This window comes from Lepidochelys olivacea, assembly GCF_965140295.1.
Source record: "Lepidochelys olivacea isolate rLepOli2 genome assembly, chromosome: 25".
Classification (NCBI taxonomy): Eukaryota; Metazoa; Chordata; order Testudines; family Cheloniidae; genus Lepidochelys; species Lepidochelys olivacea.
Window position 1 is genome coordinate 13,436,202 of NC_140435.1, and position 22,871 is coordinate 13,459,072.

General features: G+C 57.4%; 1 protein-coding gene across 1 annotated transcript; it reads right to left on the reverse strand.

Moving 5' to 3' along the window:
• Positions 1-813: 813 nt before the first annotated feature.
• PLPP2 (phospholipid phosphatase 2) lies at positions 814-13,830 on the reverse strand. Its single transcript, XM_084614531.1, has 6 exons — positions 13,635-13,830; positions 4,652-4,803; positions 3,940-4,217; positions 3,444-3,501; positions 2,764-2,940; positions 814-1,934 (listed from the first exon to the last, which is right to left on the reverse strand). The coding sequence occupies exons 1-6, from the start codon at positions 13,684-13,686 to the stop codon at positions 1,797-1,799; spliced, it is 855 nt and encodes a 284-aa protein (XP_084470657.1). The 5' UTR covers positions 13,687-13,830; the 3' UTR covers positions 814-1,796.
• Positions 13,831-22,871: the final 9,041 nt, after the last annotated feature.

Here is a 22,871-nt window from a genome sequence, read left to right on the forward strand (position 1 = left end):
GTACATGGTCCCCCATCACTGCAGTATCTGAGCATCTCACAATTTTTAATGTACTGGTCCCCACAACACCCTTGTGAGGGAGGCTAGTGCTATTATTGCCATTGTACCGATGGAAAGCTGAAGCCCAGAGAGGCTAAGTGACTCCATCAAGGCCACACAGGAAGTCAGTTGCAGAGCACGGAATTGAACTCTGGTCTAAGTCTCAGCCTAGGGCACTGACCACTGGACCATGCTTCCTCTCAGTGTCGGCGGCAGTTTCCCCATCAGTCCACCTCCTGTTTAAAAGGGCAGCCAGGTTAAAAATCCTAATTAAAAAAGAAAAGAAAATTGATACACGGCGAGTGAATGCAGTTTACAGAATCTGAGGCATGGATCGTGCAATCCGAGCAGCTAGCACATAACACAGAGCCAACCGCAGAATCCGTGCCCGTGTTTGCTTTCCACCATTCCTCCCGTTTGTTTTCCTTTCACATGTCACTCCTCTAGGATCGCTGGGGGGCTGCTGAAAGTCAGAACTGGTCAGTTTCACTCACTCTTGCTTTTAGTAATTTTCATATAGCCTTGCCCAATTTCCTGGGGCTTGCCTTGCAAAGCCACCAAAGAAAGGGATGGGGGGAGGGTATTGATGTCAAGAACCCAACCCCCATTCCCACTGAAATGTTAAAAATATATAATTTGAGGCAAACATGTCTATTAATTTGGGGTTTCATAAAAATCCCCCGTTTTTAAAAAAAAACGAAACAAAACATTTAAACCTATGTATTTAGAGGCCACAAACATCTATGGAGTAAAAGAATAGACCTGACACTGCCATTCTTTAAGGATGATCTAATTTAAAAATAAAAACACATTGAATACAAAAAACACATCATCATGAAAATTTATGTAGTTTAAAAGGAGGCCCAAAATCCTTGGTGCCAGACGCTGCTGTGCAGTGGAGGCGAGGTTGTTAGCAGGAGATGGACCAGGTAACATGCGCTCTCAAAGGGCAAGAATCCGTGTCAGTCTCCAGACAGCAATTTGTTTCCTTTACCACAGAAGATTCCCACCCATCCCCATCCCCCCATTAAAGAACGAGCCGAGACGGCTGCAAAGCGTTTCCTATGGAGCGTCCAGTTCACCCCCATGCGGGCTCGTCACAAACTCGGGTGGCAGTTCACTCCGGCGTGGCGGGGAGACGGGAGCAGACCCTCCCCGTGCATTGATCATTTGCATCGGCTGCTGGTTACTGGGAATATTTTAAGGTGATCAAGCTGCAGAGAAGAACACGGGTTGAAATCGTTAGCCGGGCAATGCTTCGATGGCATTGTCCTTTTGGTTTTGTCCCGGCGAGGATCCGTAGTTGTCAACACGAATACAATTTGACGCTCTCGGCACCACACCACCTCAGGCTTCACATGGAGTTTACTCTTTGCTTCACAAGCAGTCCCACCCCTGTGCCATTGCCCTCTGCCTCTTCCACGCAGAGGGCTGGAAAGCTACCCTCAGAAGCACGAGACGCACCCACCCACTCAGTGAGAGATCTGAGCCCCTGGACCTGAGAGGCAGGAGGGCAGGTTTTTCTGGCATCGGCCAGCACGCAGCACTCCATATGAGCGTTAAAAGTCTTCGCTTGGCTCCCCCTGGAGGGGGTCCCTCGGGTGCCATGGCGCCATGCAGTAATAAGGAACTCATTAGCCGTGGAACCAATTAACAAGATAAGCTGCTCTTCCCCCCAAAGCCCTGGTAGGCAGCCTGGTGGGGCCTGGGATTTGCCATCAGCTGTCCAGCAGCGCTGCCCCCCCAGCTCCCGCAGCTCAGGGAGCTCCCGGATAGCTGTAGTGGTTGCGATCGGGCTCGCTCCTGGTCAGCGGTAAGCTGGGCTTGCGCTCCGGGTCCTTTTCATCACACTGGGGAGGCGGACGCTGCTTGAAGAAGTCAGAGACGTAGCGGACCTGGGGGGCAGGGGAGGGAAGAAGAGAGAAAAGAATGAGGCTTTAGGGGATAATTCCATCGAGGGAACATCTCTCAGTGGATCCAGGCCAGGTCTCAGGGAGATCCTGTGTGGCGACACAGGCCGAGAGAGGGCCATGGGGTCTGGCTGCGTCCAGCAGCCTCGGTAAAATTTTGGTCCGAGTGACTTGCCCAAGGTCACGCAGCGAGTCAGTGGCAGAACTGGGAACAGAGCCCAGGAGTCCAGACTCTTCGTGCTTTGGGACCATGACGTCCTGCTCTGCCACACGGGGCGAGGGAGGAAGAGGAGGAGGGTGTGAAGCAATGTCGTAGAGCATCCCGAACAGGTGCTGCCAGCTTAGCTTCTTAGTTCCTCCTCAGCAGCCTCTGCTGGGAGCCAAGCAGCACCCGAGACTCTGATCTGGGGGCAGGAATTCAGAGCTAGACCAAGACCGGAGATCATCCAACCCAGATCTTTAGGCCATTCCCGCTGACCCCTGGGGCGATCAGTTGGGGGACGGGGGGAGGGCACAACAGACCAGGTGCTAATGTGATGGCAGAATGGGTAGGTCGCCTTCCTCAAGCATCAGGCACCTGCAGTTACCTGGATTTGGGCAAGGCCGATACAGAGGGAGGATACTGGATGAGGTCAAAACCACCATCCAGAGCAAAGCTGCCAGGGGTGCAAGATTGTGAGGAGGGGGGTGGACACAGGGCTGCAAGGTTGGGGGGGGTGCTAGGATCCATCCGCCAGCAGGCGGCCCCCAAGGCAGAGCCAGAGAGCACCCGGTGAGCATGGAGGGAGGGGTGGGGATGCCCCCGTGCGCTTACAGTGAGGATGGCGATGAGCGCCCCCTGGAGGAGCCCCACCAGCACATCACTCCAGTGGTGCTTGTAGTCGGACACCCGGGTGTAGCCCACGAAGATGGCGAAGGTGATCAGGAAGAACTGGATCGTGGGGCGCAGCAGCCGGGCCCATTTTCCGATCAGCCGGGCCTGGACATACAGCTGGGGAGAGAAGGGTCGGTCAGTCAGTCTCCCCGGCGCTGCCCCCCAGCCCAGTGCCGGCAGGGTCGTTTTACCCAGATATTCCCACCCGGGGATCGCCACGTGGAGCACACACAGGGGCCTCAGAACGCAGGGCGAGAAACGTGTGGGGCAGTGCGACCCTGCTGGGGGGGGCAACAGTGATGGTGGGCATACCGTTCAATTCTGCCCCCAGAACTCAGACAGGCAAAGGGATTAACCCAAGTTCACACAATCGGGGGCATAACTGGGAACAGAACCCAGGAGTCCTGACCCCCACCTCTCCCCGGCTCTACCCACTGGACCACACCTCCCTCCAGAGCGAGGAATAGAACCCAGGAGTCCTGACTCCCACCTCCCTCCAGAGCTAGGAATAGAAACCAGGAGTCTGGACTCCCACCTCTCCTTGGCTCTACCCACTGGACCCCACTGCCCCCTTTCCCTGCTGTGACACAGCGCAAGCAAACCTAGCGAGAACTACTCACTGCCAGGAACACCATGCAGTACATCCCGAAGGAGGAGTGTCCGGAATAGAAGGATAACCTGGAAGAACAAAGACCAGGATCAGGATGAGAGACCTCAACCCTGCCCTCAAATAAGCCCACGGGACCCCTCTCGCCCGCCCTAAGGCATCTCTCACGCTCTCAATCCCCTGTGGATAGGTCCCTGGATCAGGACGCCGAGCAATGCTTTCCCTCCACCTCTGCACGCTCCTTCCGACTCTGCCCTCCCACCCCATATAGCCTCAGTGAGCTGCGTTCCCAACTCCTCACCGGCCATTGGACCTTCTCTCCCAACCTCATCTCCGTCATCCAGCGGCCAGGAGGGTCCATGTCTCCTTGCCCAGCCTCCAGCGCTCCCCACCAATGGATCTCAGTCTGGTGGGGCATTTCTCAGGGTCTGGTCTGGTCTCAAGCTGCCCTCCCCCACCCCCAGCACCCCAGAGAAGGTCCCCCCCCCCCGTGAAGCCCCTCGTGTCACCTGGACTCGGTGATGTTCCTGGCGCCTCCCCGGCACACATTCTCCAGCTGCACGTAGACGGAGCAGTTCACCTTGGACCAGTCGGGGTTGCAGACGGCCAAGAAGTTGGGCCGGAGCCGGCCGATCATGTACTTGGCCAGGTCGGTCAGGGACTGGCTGACGGCCCCGCCGAACAGGAACGTCCCCACCACCTTGTAGAGGGCGGCGAGGTAGTTGTTGTACTCTGACTTGGAGTGGAGGTGCTCGGTGTACACCAGGTAGGCCTCGCCCACGGAGACCTGCGGAAGCCAAGGGAGAGCCAGTGAGCGGCCGCCCGAGAGGAGCGGTCCCGATGCCGGCTCTGCTCTTGAAGTCGTGGGCGGCCAGGATGGCTGAGCCAATCCCAGCCGGAGCGGCCAGAGTATTGCTGCGGGGTGCTGGTGAAGGGAGCTGCTGGCTCTGGGGGAAGCTCCCAGCAGTGGACAGGGAGGCCCTGAGAGTTATCCCTGCCCTAGCCTCTCCCCGCAGGGAGCCGGCCGCTCGCTCAGATCGATGGGACCAGAGATGCCCTCTGAGCCCCAGCAGGGCTGGCTGGTTGGAGCGGGAGTCAGCGAAGGGATCTGCTGTCCAGACCAGCCAGGTCGAGGTGTTTCGGGATGGGGTGGAGCAAGGCTGTCTAAGAAGGTGCGGAGGAAGGGGGAAGTGAAAGGGGGAGCCCCCCAGGTTTCCTTACAATGAGGACGGTGCAGGTGATGGTGACCCCCGCCATGAGCCCGTGGGTGATGGTGTCCGGCCTGTAGGGGTAGCGGATGGAGTCATCGTTGCAGTAGAATCCACGCTTGTACGGAGAGTTCACCAGAGTGAGGATGACGAAGGGCAGGGAGGCTGAAGGCAGAGCGGGGAGGGGTGTCAGGGAGGCTCTCTCTGCAGGAGGGGGCACAGTCCCCCTCCAGGGGTATGTCTCCCTCACTCCCCTTCTCCTCCCCCCGGAGAGCAGGGAGATACCCGCACTGGGCTCCATGTCCCACCCTGCCTGGCACGGGTTGAACTGAAGTCCCTTTTGCTGCTTCCGAGATTTGCCGGCTCCCGGCCCAGCCGCCCCCATTCACCTGGGCTTGGGGGGCCACAGACCAAACCCAGACAGCACCAGACCCAGCAGAGCAGCCGCCCCTGCCTGGATCTGCGGTGGGATTCGGAGCATCCTCACCCCTAGGCAGCCGGCTCCTGGTTGGAAGGAACCAGACGTGGGGCCCCTCAACGGCGAGGCTGAGGGGCATCGGCAGAGGGCAGCGCACGGGGGAAGGCTGCTTCGTCACTGCCCACACAGCACCTATTCTCTGCCTAGAGGGGGCTCCCGAATCCAGAGGGGACAAGGCAGCCCCTCCGGCTCGCACTAGAGTCACTTACAACCCTGACCCATGCCCCCTCCCCCACATGCCCGCGTGTCACTCACGGAGGGGGGTAGCCGGGGTCTAATTCAATGCAGACGCGCCTCTAGGCTGGGGCAGATGCCAGGGAAGGACCCCGAACTACCCAGCCCCTGGCCAAGTTCGGAGACAGGATCCTGGGCCAGAAGAACCGTCAGTCTGACCCAGTACGGCTGTTCTCAAGGATCTCTCTAGCCCTGGGTTGGGGTCCCCGGCAGGACGGCATGGATGGGCCCGATCACTCCCAGGCACCCACCGTCCCCCGGGGAGGTCACGACTTCAGTCACAGCTGCCCTGATTCACAGGACTCTGCCTTCCAGGGATGCCAAGGCAACTGGTGTAGGAGCTTGGCCCCCCCTGGGCCCTCCCGTCCACTCCCTGGCTGCTGCTGATTAGCAGAGCCCCGTTATCAGGCCCTGGCAGCTGCCACGCTGCTGTAAACACAACCACCTGCAGAGCGGGAATTGCAACTCAGCTGCAAGGATCGTCTCTCCCATCTGCCGCTCGGCACTAGCCCCCCCCCCCCCCACGGATCCGCATGTCCCTCACCTGCGGCTCCGGATTCAGCCACCACAGCAGAATGGTCTAAACCGGAGAAAGCCACCAACCCTGGGTCAGTGCAGAAGTCAAGCAGCCATATTTAGGTAGGAAGGGTGGTCTTGTGACTAAGGCCCCACACTGGCACTCAGGAGATCTGGGTTCAGGGCCCAGCCCTGCCACAGATGCCCTGCGTGGCCCTGGGCGAGCCACTTTGGTTCTGCCTCAGTTTCCCCACCTGTAAAAATCGGGGTCATACTTTTCTCCCTGTCTTGCCTAGACTGCAAGGTCTTTGGGGCAGGAGCTGTCTTCTACTCTGTGTACGTACACCACCTCGCACAATCGGGCCCGGATCTGCGCTAAGGCCTTTAGGTGCTACTGGAATAGACAGAGAGACGTCCGACACTTGCTATTCTCCAAATGCTCCACAGACAGTAGTCAATCCTCACAGTTCCCCCTGTAAATGTTTCCCCTTTACAGATGGGGAAACTGAGGCACAAAACAGGGACGTGGCTTTCCCATGGTCACCCAGCAGGTCAGTGGCAGGAGCTGCGGTTAGAGTTTTTGATGGCCAGCCCTGTGCTTATATCACGGCCCCAACCAGGAATGAGGCCCCCCACGTGCCCGTCCCAGAAAGCTTCTAATGTAACTGCCCATAGTTATGCAGAGCCAGGAATTGAACCCACATCTCTGGAGTCACAGCCCCTTGCTCTAACCACCAGACTATACTGCCCCCCAACCTACACCACTACAGGGGGTGGCAGCCTATCCCCACTCTGCTACTGTAGTCAGGATCAGGGGCACAGAGGACTCTTAGCAAATAGTCAAAGCCACGAGGCTGAAGGTGGCCGTGCTGGGGATTTCCCTATCGTCCCATCCGGGCTCTTCCTCTTCCCACCGCTACAGCATCCAGCGGGACGAGGCATCCACAGGTCCCCATCCTCCCAACTGGGGAGTCGAGGTGCTGACTAAGGACAGGCCGATGCCTGGGCCGGGCACAGAGCCCAAGGAGGTGGGGCCGGTGATTTCAAAACTCAGCCATCCCCAGAGCCAACGTGCTGCCAGCTCCCCTTGGGCCCAGGGGGCCTCAGAGAAAGCTGGCCCTGCCAGCTCCCCGTGGGGGCTGGCTTCATCTGCACCTTCCTCCTACACCCTATAGACCCACCCAGGCGGGGCTGACGAGAGGGGAGGAAAAGGGAGGACAATCGTTCTAGGGCCCCCGAGCTCAGGGCCTCCCCAAAACATCTGTAACACCTGCGTACATACAGCAAAACAAGAGGGGCCCCAGCGAATGTGACATACCAGGCCCCCCAGATTTCTCTCGACAGGCCTGCACCCAGGGACAGGGTATCATCCCCTAGAGCTGCCCCCAGGCCAATGCCACCTCGCGCCTTCTGCATCTCAGAAGCAGGATGGTGTGCGGCCTCTTACCAGCAGACACCAAAGCCTCGCTCTGACATGCAGTCAGCCAGACTCAGGCTCCCCCACACAGGGCCAAGACTCTGGGGGACCCCCCGCCCCAACCCCCCTCAATCAACACAGCTGGTCGCCCGTATCTTTGCCTTCTTCAATCCTCCAGCTGCCCCAGTCCCTCTGTCTCCTGTCCACAGCTGGACGAGCAGGGCAGTGACCCTCTCTCCTGGCCAGTCGACCTGCTTCCCTTCAGCGCAGTGCTCTTGGAAATGGGGTCCCAGACCCCACAGTCCCTGGGCAGACAGCACATCCCTGGGGCTGCCCCCAAAGACCCTGTCGCCCTCCTACAGAGCCGCTTTTCCCAGGTTCTGATAGCCTCTCTCGACCGACAGGGAGAGGAGTCCCAACCTAACTTTGCGCTCTTCCGAGCCAAAGGCAGAAGGCTCCCTCTGCCTGCAACGGGACCAGCCCCTGGATCAGGATGAAGGTAACGAGCCCCCGGGTGAGGATGAACATAACGAGCCCCCGGCGTCTCTGTCCCCAAGCTGAGGCTCCACCCCACCCCCCACGTCGTCCCCTCGGCCAGCTGGCTCATTCACGTCAATTAAGACGGCAATTTTCAGCCCCAGAGGTTTTACCCAAAATAGCAGCCCCGGCGCCTGCGTTGGCCGGACGAGCAAGCGGTCGTTAGCGTGACAGCTTGCAGCCTCTCAGCAATTACCTGTGGCTGCCGGAATCTGGAGGGGGATAAGGAGCGTGTGCCGAGGAGCCGTTTTCACTAGCCGTGCTCTGCCTTATAGATGGTGCCACGGTGCGTGCCCTGCAGGCGCTGAGTGCCGGGGCAGTGTCAATAAAATCACTCATCCCAATCCTGTCTACCCCCTGCACGCCATCCCCCAGCTCAGACCCTGCTGCAACGTTCCCCACTCTGCGCCCCGCGTGGGGCACAGCAGGAGCCCCCCAGATCAGACGTGCTGCTCCCTGCGCCGCCCCAAAGCCCCGCCCCGCAGCAGAGCCGTTCCCCACGGAGATCACGCTCTGTGCTTGCTTCCGGACCAGCAAAGCCGAGCTGGGCCGGATCGATATTGACACAGGCCCTGCAGGTCTTTGTCTCACACGGCATCTCCACATCACAGGTACCAGGCCGCAGCTTCCCCACCTTCCCGCACACAACACATGCCGCCATGCCAGCTCCCCGGTCCAATGGGCAGCCTGCCAGTCGGTGCTGGGGTGGGGCATGAAGAGACGGTCACCCCACCCAAACGGTTTGAACCCTGCCTGCTGCCACCGAAGTGCAGTGGAAAAAGTCACCAGGCTGCGGCACGGGGGAGCACCAGCCCCGGCTTGGCACACAACAGCCCTGGTGCGATGGAGCCCGAGAGCAAGGGGAGGGGTTCCCAGGAGGGGCAGCAGGGGCACTCCAGTGGGGCAGGACGTGAGCCCAGAGCAAAGCCACGAGCAGACGTGCTCCAGAGCTGGCTGGGTCACAGCAGAACTAGCCCTAGCCAGGCAGTTGCGGGTACACACATCCCCCTGCCCGGTACACTGGGGGATCCCCTCTCTCCCCCCAACTCCGCAAGGGGCTCGAACCTCATTCTCAGAACAGCTCCAGCCCTGCAGTGACACCTGGGAGACAGGGCTCTCCCGCGCCCCCCTTTACTCTGCAGATGCTTTGCCCCAGCAAGGGACGGCGCTTTCCCAGTGGTGACCCTATGGCGACACAGGGGCAGGAGAAAGCTGGCGGTGCTGGGAGATACCCGGGAAAGGAAGGATTCAGCAACAGGACCAGACCAAGGGCAGCCCCTGCATGTGCTGGAGGAGCCCACCCAGCCCTACCCCCCACTACAACGGCCACCTTCGTGAACCCAAGTGCTGTTCTGGGAGCCAGCCTCCCCAGTGCCTTCCCACTTGTGGGAGTGGCGCCCCCTGGTGTCAAGCTCCTCTATCCACACAGGCAACTTAACCCCTTGAGGATGCACCCGCCACCTTCTGCAACTGATCTAAGAGGCGCTCTGACAACTGGCATCTCTCCTACCTGACCCCTTCCTGGCCCGTACACATTGCAGCGAGTGGGGAAGCCAGCTAGGAGCTCAGCGTCTGCTGTCATATAGGGGAGACTGCAGGGGCTGTGGCTAATGGGTTGGTTCTAGCCGTATAGGGCCACAAGGACTGTCTAGGCCTGGAGCGACCACTGCCATGCACAGAGCACAGTTAACAGAGCTGGTCAGATAATGGGAAGGGGGGAGAGGAAAAGAGGGAGGGAAAAAAAAATCAGAAAAAATTCCATTTCCAAGTTAACTGAAACTTTCCAGTCAGCTGCATTCTTAACGACAACTTGTTGTGCCCGGTCCCTGGAATCAGCCAGGGCTTTGCAGGGTGGTTTATAAGCACTTGGAAAGCAGAGAGGTTTCCCTGTCCAAGCAAAGATTGCAGAGCAACCTGGAGGTGGCAAGCCAGGCCTTGTCAGCCCTAGGATTTCAGTCAGTGGTGCAGCCGCACCAGTGCAAACCCCTCGTGGAAACACAATTTGCACCGGTAGAGCTTACACTGGTTTCAGACAAGGATAAGTTGTACCCCTCACGTGGCTCCAGCGTAAGGAGTGTCTTGACTAGATGTTTGCGCTGATGCAGCTGTGCTGGTGGCTGAGATCCCAATGCAGACAAGGCAGCAGTAGCCATCTGGTTTAACACTAGGGATCTGTCTATACTGGGGTGAGTGGCTTGTTTGTGTTTTCACCAGTGCAAACCCCCAGAGTGGATGTGCTGCCCTGGTGCAGGGTGGGGCTTGCACTGGTGAGACTTACCTTGTAAATTACCAGCATACATTGCACTTGTGCAAGCCCCATTTTGCACCGGGGGGGTGTCTGCATTGGGGGCTTGCACGGGCCTAGCTGCACTGGTGAAGTTACCCCAGTGCAAATTACCCTAGCATAGACAGGCTGCAGGATCATCCACACTCCCCTTCAGCTGCAGGAGCCTTCCTGGCCATGGGACCCAGCACCAGGTGCATCGGAGGCAGAGCTGGGGAACTGCAGAAGGTTAAGCAGGTTTGTTTTAAAGCATTACAGAGGTTGCATTCTGATCTGCAGCCTCTCCTAGCATCAGTTCTAATCCACCCCATGCCATGGGCCCTCAAGGGTGAAGAAGCAAGGCCAGCACTGGAGGAAGAGGAAAGAGGTCAACTCTGGGCTAGAGAACAGACTTCATGGGACTGGATGGCCTAGTTACTGAGCAGGGAGCGTTTCCCATCTAGGCCTCTGGAGCTCAAACCCTCAACCAGGCTGTTACCATCCCACGGCTGCGTGGATTTGGTGGAGAGGGGCACTGCCCAGCCCCCCACAGGGCAGGCAATCCCATCACTGAAACCACCACCAGACATTCATTTGCCTCCTGGTTAGCAATCCCCGCAGAGAATCCCAGTACACCGCTCCTACCTCCAGCCCAGCCCGAGGCAGCCGGCAGTCATCTGCTCCTGCCGTGTCTGAACACAGGATCCCAGCCCTCCACCAACGCTTGAGCGCCAGCAAGCCAAGGTGTCTGCACGAGAAACCAAGGCCGGGAGCCTCTGGGCTGCCTTAAAAGGGACCTATCTCCCAAGTTCCACCTTTAAAAAAATGTCCATCCAGTCCATTGTTTAATAGGCCTCTGTGGGTAAACAGGCCACCTTGGTCTTCTCCCTGCTGCACAAAGGCAAAATCAAGGAGGTGGGGAAGAGTCACCGCCACCTTCCTTTGAGCCAGCCCCTTGCGTGCATGGTGCAGCCTCCTGCCCAGGTGAAAAACTCACCCTGCTGGTTCCAGCAACATGCAAAATTCTCCCTTGCAACTGTCTCTGGCGGAAACAATGGTCGGGGGGGGGGGGGGGAGGGACAAAACAGCAACAGGCCCGCTGTGCCTGACACCCTCCCCAGCTGCACAGGGCTTCCAGGTGAACTGCACACACAGCAGCTTCTTAAAAATATCTGCAAGACGTTCATTTGCAGCTCAAATTAGGCACCAATTTTCTCACAGGATAATTTAATCCACAGCCACTAAAAATAAAAGAGCCACGCAAGAGAGAGACCTAAACAAACCCCGGAACCTCGGTCCCTTCCACCTGTGGTTTACACGGATCCCAGAGGAGGTCCAAGCTGAAATTAAGACCTGTTCCTTTACTTTAAGGGTATTTTAATTATGGACTTGTAGATGGCTATTTTAGAGGCAGCATTTGTCTGCTCAGGGAGTGAAAAGGGCACGGGAGGGAGCTAAAACCGGCTTGGGCATGTTCAATATTTTTAACCCATCGGTTAACCCATTCCCCCACGGGGAAGACAGCACCAAGACCCTGGGTCAAAGACCAGACTGGTAGCAAAGGGAAGTTACCACCGTCCAATGGCCATTGGGCGACAAGAGATTGGTGGGTCTCTATCTAGTTCTTCACAGTGTCCGGGTCACCAGAGGAGATCTTGGTCCCTCTCCCTCTGGGGCACGGTTGAGGTGCATTGGCTGGGCAGCGTCCCAATGCTGTAGCTGGTCTGAGGATAAGGTGTCTATGATCCAGCACCTTCCACCAGCACTGGATCCTCATGAGAGATCTGGGGGGAGACGCGTGCGCTGGGGGGAGACGCACACACGCCTCAAAATCCAGCGCGATGCCAGCCTCGTCCAGACCTGGCTCTTGCATCTGCCGGCGTGCAAATCACAGCAAGAAGGATGCTAGCCAGCGGCCCACCATTCTGAGCCACAATGGGACAGGGACACAGAGCGAGGTGGTTGGTTCAGCCAGGGCAATCCAGCCCCCGGCAGCAGCCTACACTCAAAGGGGAGAGCATCCCTCACCCGTGCACTGGCTGGCAGTGCCAGCTTTCTGCTGGGAAAGAGTGAGGGCGAAGGGGAAAGTCAGTTACTTTGCAGCCCACCAATTCCATGCCCCGCACCTCTCCTCAGAGGCATGTTGTAAACTCCCCAGCCCTGCCAGCGCCGCGAGACAGCACGCCAGTGCTGCATTGGCCTAGCTGCCCCTTGGTGCCGCTGTGTCCAGAGAAGTTTGGATGGGCCTGACTTTGTTGTTTACAGACAAAAACGGCTCCCAGCTTTGCTCTAATTTAACCCTGTATTTGCTGGCAGGTCAGCACCTTGCCCTAGCAAACCACTTCCCTGGCTAACAACCCCAAAAAATGCCCATTTAAGAACAGAATTAGTGGCTGGCAACTGCCTAAATCAAGGCCCGTGCCTTTGGTCTACCTTTGGACCTTCCCCTCCACGTGGATTTCTTTAAAGGCCCAGCTGTCCAATTCTTTGGAGCAGGATCCACAGCCATCTCTCCCCACCCCCATGCAAGTGCACAGAGCTGTGATCCATACAGACGCTGCCTGCTTTTCCCAGCATCTGGCACCAAAAAAGCTCTCGGGGTGGCAGGGTGCCCACCTGTGCAAATGGTCCTCACGGATGCAAAGGCCACAGACCTTCATTCTTATCACCCCTTCCCTGCACAGTGGCTCCAGGCTGGTGGAGCTGAGGGAAACCACTTCCTTATTGAGCCATAAACTCGTCCTGTACCCTTACGAGCTGGCTAATGGCCTTTGGGAACAAAGGCTAACTGGGTGGCAGGTCAGGTGCACTCACCCAGCAAAGAACCTGCTCACAACCTCCCACGCAGCTGGCTTCCACCCCCAGCCCACCTGCAGGGGAGCTGCTTCCATGGGGGTCGTGCCCCCAGGTGAGGAGGGCAGCAGGACTCCCTCCTGCAATGCAGGTTCCCGCACTGGGCACGGTGCAGCCCACTAGCCCCAGCTCCCCCTGAAGCCCCAGGGAGTAAAGGGGGATCATAAGGGGTGGGGTCTGCTCTGGGGAAGTAGGGACAACTCCCGCCATAGGAGGAGGTCGGAAATGAGACGAGACACAAGTAGGGGTTATGAGAGACTCTCTTAACCTGCCCCCCCATCCACACCAGCCCCCCTTCCTAGCGTCCCACGCCAGCCCCACTGCTCCCCATTCCCAATTCCAACCCCCTTCCAGGCCCGCCCCGCGCCCAGCCCTGCACGGACAGAAACGAAGCCAGCTGGAGCTGGGCCGGGCGGAGGAGAAGTTTCTTCCTCTCTCGGCTGGGGCCGGGGACGGAGAGGAGCCGGGCCCGGCCCTGGCTCGGAAAGCGGCGAGCAATGCTCAGCTGGAGCCGGGGGGGGGGGGGGGGGGACGACATGCTGCCCAGCTGGCGCTGGTGGAAGGGGGGGGGGCTGCCCAGCTGGTACCAGTCCAGGACCGGGGGGCGGGGGGAAGTTTCCCAGCTGGCTCCGAACCGGGCAGCTGGCTCCAGGACCGGACCGGACCGGACCGGACCGGACGGGGGGGGGGTCCCTCACCGACCACCACGCAGAGCACATCGAGCACCACGAAGACTTTCCTGCGCTCCATGCTGGCTGCGGCACCGTCTGCCCCGGCCCCCGTGCGCCCGCCGCTCGGCCCCAGCCGGCTCACATGGCCCCCGGCAGCGGGCACCGCACGAGAAGGGCGAGCGACTGGCGAGGAGTTAAAGTCCGGGGCTTGCGGGAGCGGGGGCGGAGCCGCGCTGGGCTGGGCCGGGCCGGGCTGGGAGCGGACCGCCCTCCCCTGCCGCCTGCAGCCGCCAGGGGGCAGCGCCGCCCCCCGGGGAGCACGGGAGAGATGGAGGCAGGGAGCGCTGGGGCAGGAGAAGGGAGGGGGGTTATGGGGCAGGGATAAGAGGTGGGGGTTATGGGGTAGGAGATGGGGGCAGGGAGCGCTGGGGCAGGAGAAGGGAGGGGGGTTATGGGGCAGGGATAAGAGGTGGGGGTTATGGGGTAGGAGATGGGGGCAGGGAGCGCTGGGGCAGGAGAAGGGAGGGGGGTTATGGGGCAGCGATGGGGGGGGTTATAGGACAGGAGATGGGGAAGGGAACGATGGGGCAGGAGAAGGGAGGGGGTTTTAGGATAGGAGATGGGGCAGGGGGTGATGGAGTAGCAGGGGAAGGGGGTTATGGGACAGGGATAAGAGGTGGGGGGTTATAGGGTAGAAAATGGGAGCAGGGAGTGATGGGGCAGGAGAATAGAGGGGCAGGAGAAGGTGGCAGCGATGAGAGGGGGGTTATAGGATAGGTGATGGGATCAGGAGGCAATGGGGAGGGGGTTTATGGGGCAGGAACAAGAGGTGGGGGTAATAGGGTAGGAGATGGGGCAGGGAGCGGTGGGGCAGGAGAGGGGAGGGGGGTTATGGGGCAGGGATAAGAGGTGGGGGTTATGATGTAGAAGATAGGGCAGGAGATGAGACTGGGGGATTGTGGGGTAGAGGTTGGGGGCAGGGGCTGATGGACTGTTGATGGGACCGAAGACAGGGCACAGGCGTGTTATGAGGCTGGAGATGGGGCGCAGGGAATGATGGGGCAGGAGATGAGGGGTAAGGGCTTTTAGGATGGGAGATGGGAGGCAGGGGGGGTTATGGGGCAGAAGATGGGGGCAGGGGTAGGCGAGAATGTTTCTGGTCACATGGGGAAGGGGAAAGCTTCAGACCGGTTACCTAGTACTCCTGAGTCGTAATCCCAGCTCTGCTTAGCACTCATGCTTTCCCTGGCTGCCCATCACAGTGGTTTGAAATCCCTCCTCTCCTGCTCTAGGATGGCTCCCATTTCCACTTCCCCTGCTGTGCTGTGCGGGACACGCTACTGGCCCCTCACTCTGGTATCCTGCCTCCTAGAGTGCCCTGTACCTGCGGCAAAGCAAACTCTCCTGTCCCCAGCCAGTTGTGCAAGGCTTGACCCCTGCACGGAGAAACCAAATCAGCCAGGCAGGCAGTGGGGCCTTCAACCCGAGGCTGGGAGAGACACAACCTCCATTGCGCCAGCTGTAAATCCGGGCCAAAGAAAGGGAACTGTTTGTTTAAACTTTCCTGTGTCCCTGCCAGGGGCTGCGAAAGGGAGGATGAGATGACCTCACAGAAACTGGAGATGGAAAAGAAGCATCGCGAATATGCAAGATCGTAGACTTGATGGGCCATCCGCTTGATCTGGGAGGGCAAATCCCATCATGCCTGACCCCTGGGCCTGTGCAGGACCATTCCCTCCGGAGTACTGTATTCCAGAGCGCTCTGTCCAGAGAAATGTTAAATGACTCCAGCGATGGGAGTCTTGACGCTTCCCTTGGGAGATGATTCTGCTGCCTGATAGATTTCAGCATTAGGACATTTTTTTCCTGTGTCTCATCTTTCCCTGTGCTCAATTTCATCCCATGACTCCTGGTGACATCCACTTGGCTGGTGTTCCTAAACTCTGTTTGCCAGGAGCTGGGAATGGGTGACAGAGGATGGATCACTCGGTGATTCCCTGTTCTGTTCATTCCCTCTGGGGCACCTGACATTGGCCACTGACAGAAGACAGGACACTGGGCTAGATGGACCTTTGGTCTGACTCATTGTGGCCATTCTTATGTTCTTATAATGGGTCTTTCCCAGCTCTAAACTGCTGTGGCTAAAAGAGCTCCTGCCATCCTTGGCGGGATACAGATGGGAATAGTGAGGTGGGAGATGATTTGCCCTTTGTACACAGCGCTGGTGAAACCGAGGCAGGAATGCCGTATTCAGTTCTGGTCTCCTCAGTTCGAAACAGAGGTTGAAAAATTGGAGAGGGGGCAGAGAAGAGCCACAAAAATTATCCAAGGGCTGGAGCAAACGCCTGATGCAGAGAGATTGACGGACCTCCATCTGTTTAGCTTACCACAAAGATGACTGAGAAGTGACTTGATTACCGTGTCTAAGGACCGTCAGGGAAGTAAATTACTGGGTACTAAAGAGATCTTTCACCTAGCAGAGAAAGGCATAACAAGAAGCGAGGGCTGGAAGTTAAAGCCAGACAAATTCAAATCGGAACTGAGGCATGAATTTTGAACAGTGCGGGTGACTAACCACTGGAACAAACTTCCAAGGGAAATGATGGATTTGCCGCCTCTTGATGTCTTCAAATCAAGACTGGATGCCAGGAAGAGATGTTAGGGGTCAGTGCGGGGATAACTGGGAGAAAATCTATGGCCTGTGTTGTACAAGATTAGATGATCTAAAGTCTCTTCAGGCCTTAAAATCTATGAATCTAAATTCTTTGAATCTAGGTAGCAGAGCACAGAAGTTAGCCTAGAGATGGGGACAAAGTCTGCAATGGAAAACTCAAACAATGCAAAGGTTAAAACAGTGAAGGTAAAAGGCTAGCATGCCGGGGCTCCATAAAACATTTGATTCTTATGGTGATGGTTGTCTATATTGCATTTCTCTCATCAGTTGCATTTTGTTTGCTTCAGCCTTGCAGGAGAGTCCCAGACCCCAGGACTGATCCTTGGTTAGAAACTGAAGGAAATGTAATAATAATGTAGAAACCACCCAGATGATAGCTACCAATCCAGTTTGTTTACATACTTCATGGCTGGCTTGTAAAAGATGCTCAGGGTCACTGTGGGAAGCCAGCAGGCCTGGAAACTCTTGCAGGATGCCCCAGGGTTTAAGGAGAGAAGTATCACTCCTCACGGCCATCCTGGAAGGTCCCATTCACTCAACACGCACAATGTGATCCACCTGGGCAGAAGGAACCCCGTTGATTATAGTGCAAACCCATGGGGGCGCAAGGGGCTGGTTGCAGGGACCATTGACTCGGGTTGCAGGCTTGAGACCGAAAGGTAGTGGGCCTGATTCTGCAGAGCCCTGCACTCTGCGCAGTCATTCCCACCGGGCAAAGTGGGTGCACAGCAGGTGTAAGACGTGCCCGTTGTGTTTTGCACCCATGTTGCACTAGTGGGAATGGCTGCACAAGATTCAGTGCACTGCAGAATCAGGCCCACTACCTTTAGGCCTCAAGCCTGCAACCCGAGTCAAGGGATCCTGCAATCCGCTTCTTCAGCTGCACGAGATGCATCTGAAGAAGTGGGGTTTTTTACCCACGAAAGCTTGTGCCCAAACAAATCTGTTAGTCTTTAAGGTGCCGCCGGACTCCTCGTAGCCTTCCCCAGCCAGCAGGTCAGCAGCGTATCCGGCTGCGTGCTCTGCGTCCCCACTGGCGGGGGTGGCACAAAGCAGGAGTGTCACGGAGGACTTTGCACTTCCAGCTGTTGGTTCTCTAGTGCCACAACCCTGGCTAGTACCAAGTCAATAGCAGTGCCCCCCTTTCGTTGGAGACTCCCTGCTGCCCTTCCCAGGGGCATGGACCCCCAGCTACAAAGCCTTTCCATCTCTCTAGGTGTTTAACTACCCCCTGCCAGCTGCTAAGAGTTTAGATTCTTGCCTATTTGCTTTTCTCGCTTGAGGTCTTTCTGTGGGAGGAGCTGATCCATAGAGCCCCTGGGAGAGGCAGGGCCACTTAGCTGGCAGCCGGCCCAGGGCGTTCGTTAGGTAACCATGCCGTGTTTCTTTCCTTGGTGGGGTGTAACATGTGCTCCCAAGCATGTAACAGCCGTGCCTCCCTCTGAATGCCTCGGAAGTCAGCACACAGGACAGGGCGGGGTGGTTACCCAGATGCCTGTGGGGATGTCTACGCTGCATCTAGGAGCAGGTGGCAGGGTGGCTGGGGCTCGCTCCCAGCTGCAGTGTAGACACACCCTGGGTGCCTCCAGTGGGCAGCCAAGTCTCCCCCCCCACCCCCCCAGAGGGGCAGTGATTCCAACATGGCTGCTCTCCTCGCCGCTTCTTTAAAGGGCAGTTTCTGAGCTGGCCTGGTGTCCCCGTGGTCAGTGCTTTCTCCAGCCCCTGATCCAGCTCCGGCTGGGGCAGCATCTCCAGCTAGCAGGATGCCATGTATGGCCTAGGAGGAGGGGGGGGGGAGGTGAAAAGGAGACGTTTTCAACAGGGAGGCATTTTGGGAGGTGGGGGAATGTTTCCTGTGTATTTAAACTAACCCTTTCTCTCCCACTCATCTGACACTAAGCTCCCCGAGATCGCTCTTGCGGCTCTGCTAGGCCTTAGGTCCCCATCGGGCTCTGGTACTAACCCTGTAATCCCCTCCCCTAGTACTGGTTCCCCCAGCTCCTCCAGTGCCCTGCGACATTTGAAATGACTGGACCGTGGTTCCGTGATCTGAGCAGCCCTGAAATCTCTAGACTCCCTGGAAAGACAGGATCAAACCCCACCAGACTCACCCAGCTGATCCTTCCAAGGCTGGTAAAGTGAGCATCACGCCCCTTATTCTAAGAAGCCACCGAGCTCTCTGCCGGCTCTGTGCAGATAGTGAAGATCCAACATCACTTTCATGAGGACGGGGGGGTTCCCCTGCTCTCCTCAGCCCAAACCTTTCCCCACACCCACGTGTGGTACAATGTGCAAGCTGGTGGCCTCTGTCCCGGAGGTGCTACGGCGGAGCGGCATGGTCTCTTTGCAGGGCATGATGAGCGGAGCTCCAGCAGGAGCTCTGCCTGCGAAGGGGCTTGCGGGGAAGGGTCCTTTGGCAGAAAAGGCACCGTGTACACGTCAATTACTACTAAGCCACCTAGCAGCCCTAATTGGCATCGGAATTGCTAACAGGCCCTTGCCGGGAGCAGAATCGGGGCTGTAACATACTGAAACCTGATGTGCTCCTGCTAAATTCTCTAGCTAGCAGCCCTGTTTTCTACTGGAAATGAAGTGGATCCTGCCAGGGCCCTGGCTTGTTTGCTTAGCCTGGCTGCAGTTAAACAACCAAAATAGTGCAGCTTTTCTTCCCAGCAATGAGCTGATTTGCCTAGAGGGAGGTGGTGCGTCCGAGAACCTGCCCAGAACGGGGTGCTCACAGGTTGCAACCAATGCCGGTGGAGGGGTGGGCGGAGAGCTGCAAAGGGTGGACCTAGCCACGAGAGGCCCTGCCTGTAAATCTGTCCCTCCAGTCAGGATGTTGCGGGTGAGTCTCGCGGGTCCTTGGAGAACCCCAGCCTTATTTCGAAGGGGTGTTTCCATTCTAGTGACTCAGGCCCCAGGTAGGGTTGCCACCTTTCTAATCACACAAAACCGAACACCCCTGTCCCGCCCCGCCCTGCCTCTCCTCTGACAGCCCGCCCCCGCTTGTTCCACCCCCCACCCTCACTCACTTTCACTGGGCTGGGGCAGGGGGGTTGGGGTGTGTGCAGGGGGGTGAGGGCTCCAGCTGGCAGTGTGGGTTCTGGGGTGGGGCTGGGGATGAGGGGTTTGGGGTGAACGAGGGGGCTCCGGGATGGGGTAGGAGTGCAGAAGGGGGGTGAGGGCTCTGGCTGGGGGTGCAGGCTCCAGGAAGGGACTCCAAGCTGGGACAGTGGGTTGCGGTGCAGGAGGGGGGTGAAGGCTCTGACTGGGGGTGCGGGCTCCGGGAAGGAGTTTGAGTACGGGAAAGGGCTCCGGCTTGGGGCAGTGGGTTGGGGTCCCAGCAGCACTTACTGTGGCTCCTGGGAAGCGGCCGCCAGGTCACTGTGCGCTGCCCTCGCGCTTGCAGGCGCCACCCCCGCAGCTCCCATTGGTTGTGGTTCCCAGCCAATGGCAGCTGCGGAGCCGGCACTTGGAGCAAGGGCAGCGTGCGGAACCTCCGTGGCTGCCCATGTGCCTAGGGGCTGCAGGGACATGGTGGCCACTTCCGGGAGCTGCGTGGAGCTAGGGCAGGCATGGAGACTGCCTTAGCCCCGGGCCTCCACTGCGCTGACGACCAGAGCCGCCAGGGTCCCTTTTCGACCAGGCTTTCCAGTCGAAAACCAGAGGCCTGGCACCCCCAGCCCCAGGCCTGCAATGAACTCTGCACTGGCAGCCCACTGCACCCACCTGGCGCCCATTTGCAGAGAGCTCACTGCAGGAGCGAGGTCTTAAATATTTGCCCTATCAGAGCATTTACAATCCAAAGGAGCCCCGCAGGTACTGGCCATTATTTGTTGATTCAGACAGAGGGGCCATGAGCCGGGATCCGTAACAGATCCTGAAACAGAACTCATCAGCCTAGTCATTCTGAGTGGCCACATCTTATTGCCTGGCAGCTGGATACAACAGCCAGTCGAAGGCGGAAGCAGCTGCTCAGAAATGCCGCACTTAATAAGCCAAATTCATCCCTGCTGTGGAGCCAGTTATGCCTTTGACTTACACCAGGGAGGGTTTTGCCCCAAGATGTTTTCTTTCCGGCCTTGTCCATTTTAATTAATAATTAAGCAGACAGGGCTGTGTGGCCCAGGGGTCTGCCCTGGGGGAAGTCCATTTCAAAGCTGGGTCTGTTGAAAGCATGAGTCTCTCCTGGCTAAGCTAAAGATCCAGCCTCTGGCTGCAGCTGGAATAGGCTTACACCTGCTGTGGGTGCGGGACCCCTAACGCACGAGGTCCAGTGGTTTGCACTTCCACCTGTGTGGAATGCCCCCATTCTGCCCCGGAGACCACCTGCCACTTCTGGTGATTCGACAGGCACAGTCTCCAATTTTCAATCAAGCTTTTGCTCCTTCGGTTGCTCTGTGAACCTCCCCCTCCCCCCCGGCCCCTCCCAGGGGAGAGGGGAACCCCAGAAACTAAGCATGGATACTGGAGATTCAGTGAAACTGATGCTACACATAGGGCTCTCAGACGCACAAAGCAAAGGGCGAGAAATCATTATGTTCGAAACTAATTTCTTCCCCATTAGCATCGTCTTCAGTGTTTCTTGTAATAGTAGGTAAAAAGGGTCACGTCTGACCTTAATACTTCAATCTAAAAGGGTTAGTGCAGCTAATGGCTGGGGGGGTTGGCAAAAGGAGGGGCGGAGGGGCAGGTGTCCAGGGAGCGAGAATGTTAAACAATCCGTATGGGTTAATGACGAGAAATCCCATTCGCAGTGGAAAACTCGGGCTTTTTTGAGACAGGCCCTAGAACGAGACTGGCCAAAAGGGGATGGCGCTGTGGAACCCAGGCAGGGCTTTAATTGTTCGAATGGAGCAGGGCAGGTCTAGGCACAAAGGCCCAGGAAAGGATCAGAACTAGCAGGACGAGGTAGGTTCACTTTGGGGTTTTGAGTTGAGAGCAATGAGAAGCTGAAGCTCTGTTGCCCTCCGGTGTCAGAACAGCAGAACGGCAGCGGGAGAAACCAGTCCAGGACTGGAATCAAACCACTGGCCATTCCATTTTCATGAATGGTAAGGCAAGACCCTATGAAAGAAAGCATGAGGCCCGCCCCCAGTCACCTCTGCTCACCTGTCTCCCGGCTACCAGCATTGCAGGATGCGCTCTGCTGCATTGCTGACTTATGATCATAGTAGGGGAGGGTGTGTGTTTTGGCTACCGGGTGCGTGATGGCTGTAGCCAAGGCTAACTGGGCTGTACGACTGGCCCGCAGTTTCAAATGGACGTGATAGCCTTTGCGTTCTTCACTTTCTGTCTTGTGTTGTGGCTATGTGCCCTGTTTTGCCCCAGCGGGGCCTGGATTTGACAGGCACAGGGGATTCTTGCATTGCATAAACACTTTGCCATCTGCGAGTTAGCCAAGCAGTTTGGCATCTACAAATGAAAGGCACTATGGGGAAAATTTGAAAAAGCCCTTCAATGACTTGGGAGGCTAAGTCCCATTCGGGGACCCACAGCACACCCACAGCCGTGAGTCTCAGAGCCCAGGTCAGCTGACTCAAGCTCACACCATGGAGGGTAAAAATAGTGGGGTAGCCGTTTGGGCTCCCGCTGGAGCCTGGGTTCTGAAACCCAGTGAGAGTGGAGGGTCTCAGCGCCCAGAATCCAGCCCAAGCCTGAATGTGTACACTGCTGTTTTCACTCCCAGAGCGCAAGCCCCGTGAGCTCAAATCAGTTGACCCGAGCTCTGAGACTTGCTGCCACGGGTGCTGGTTTTGCAGTGTTAGATGTACCCCGTGGCTCTCTGACGTCTACATCCCATTTCCGTGAGACTTAGGAACTTTGGAAAGGCTACCCTCTGGCACTGAATGGCTGCGTAATGCTGGGTTTCATTGGGGCACTGAATGAAACAGGATAAAAAACCTGACCTGGTGACTGGAGCATAGTGAGTTATTGCTGCTGCGGTTGCATTTCGGTTACAAACCTCTCCAGCCGTGCACGAAATCTATGCCAGGCTGGCATATGGCCGATGCAGGGCTGGGAACAATTTGTGTGTGTAAAGTAATCTAGGTCAGTTTCATCCTTATTATGTGTAGTGGAGTAGCTTCTAGAGCAGGGGTTCTCAATCTTTCCAGATGACTGTCCCCATTTCAGGAGTCTGATTTGTCTCGCGTACTCCAACTTCCACCTCACTTCAGAACGACTTGCTGACAAAATCGGACTTAAGAATAAAAAGTGTCACAACTACATTAGCCCTGAACAATGGCTGACTTTCCCAGGTTCACCATATCATTATAAAATAAATCGACTGGAATACACATATTGTGCTTACACTTCAGTGTGATACTTGTGAGCCTCGTCTGAAGCCTGAGCCGACCGGGACTGAAGCATGTAACTTCGCTTCAGGGGGCCTCTGTGAGTGGGGCCCTGAGCAATTGCCCTGCTTGCAACCCCCTAAGGCCGGCCTTGCACTTGTGACCCCCCTAAACCTGTTCCACCCCCCATGCCCGGTTGAGAAACACTGATCTAGATGAGTTGATGTACCCCCCTGGAGACCTCTGCATACCCCCAGGAGGACGCTTACCCCTAGTTGAGAACCACTGCTCTAT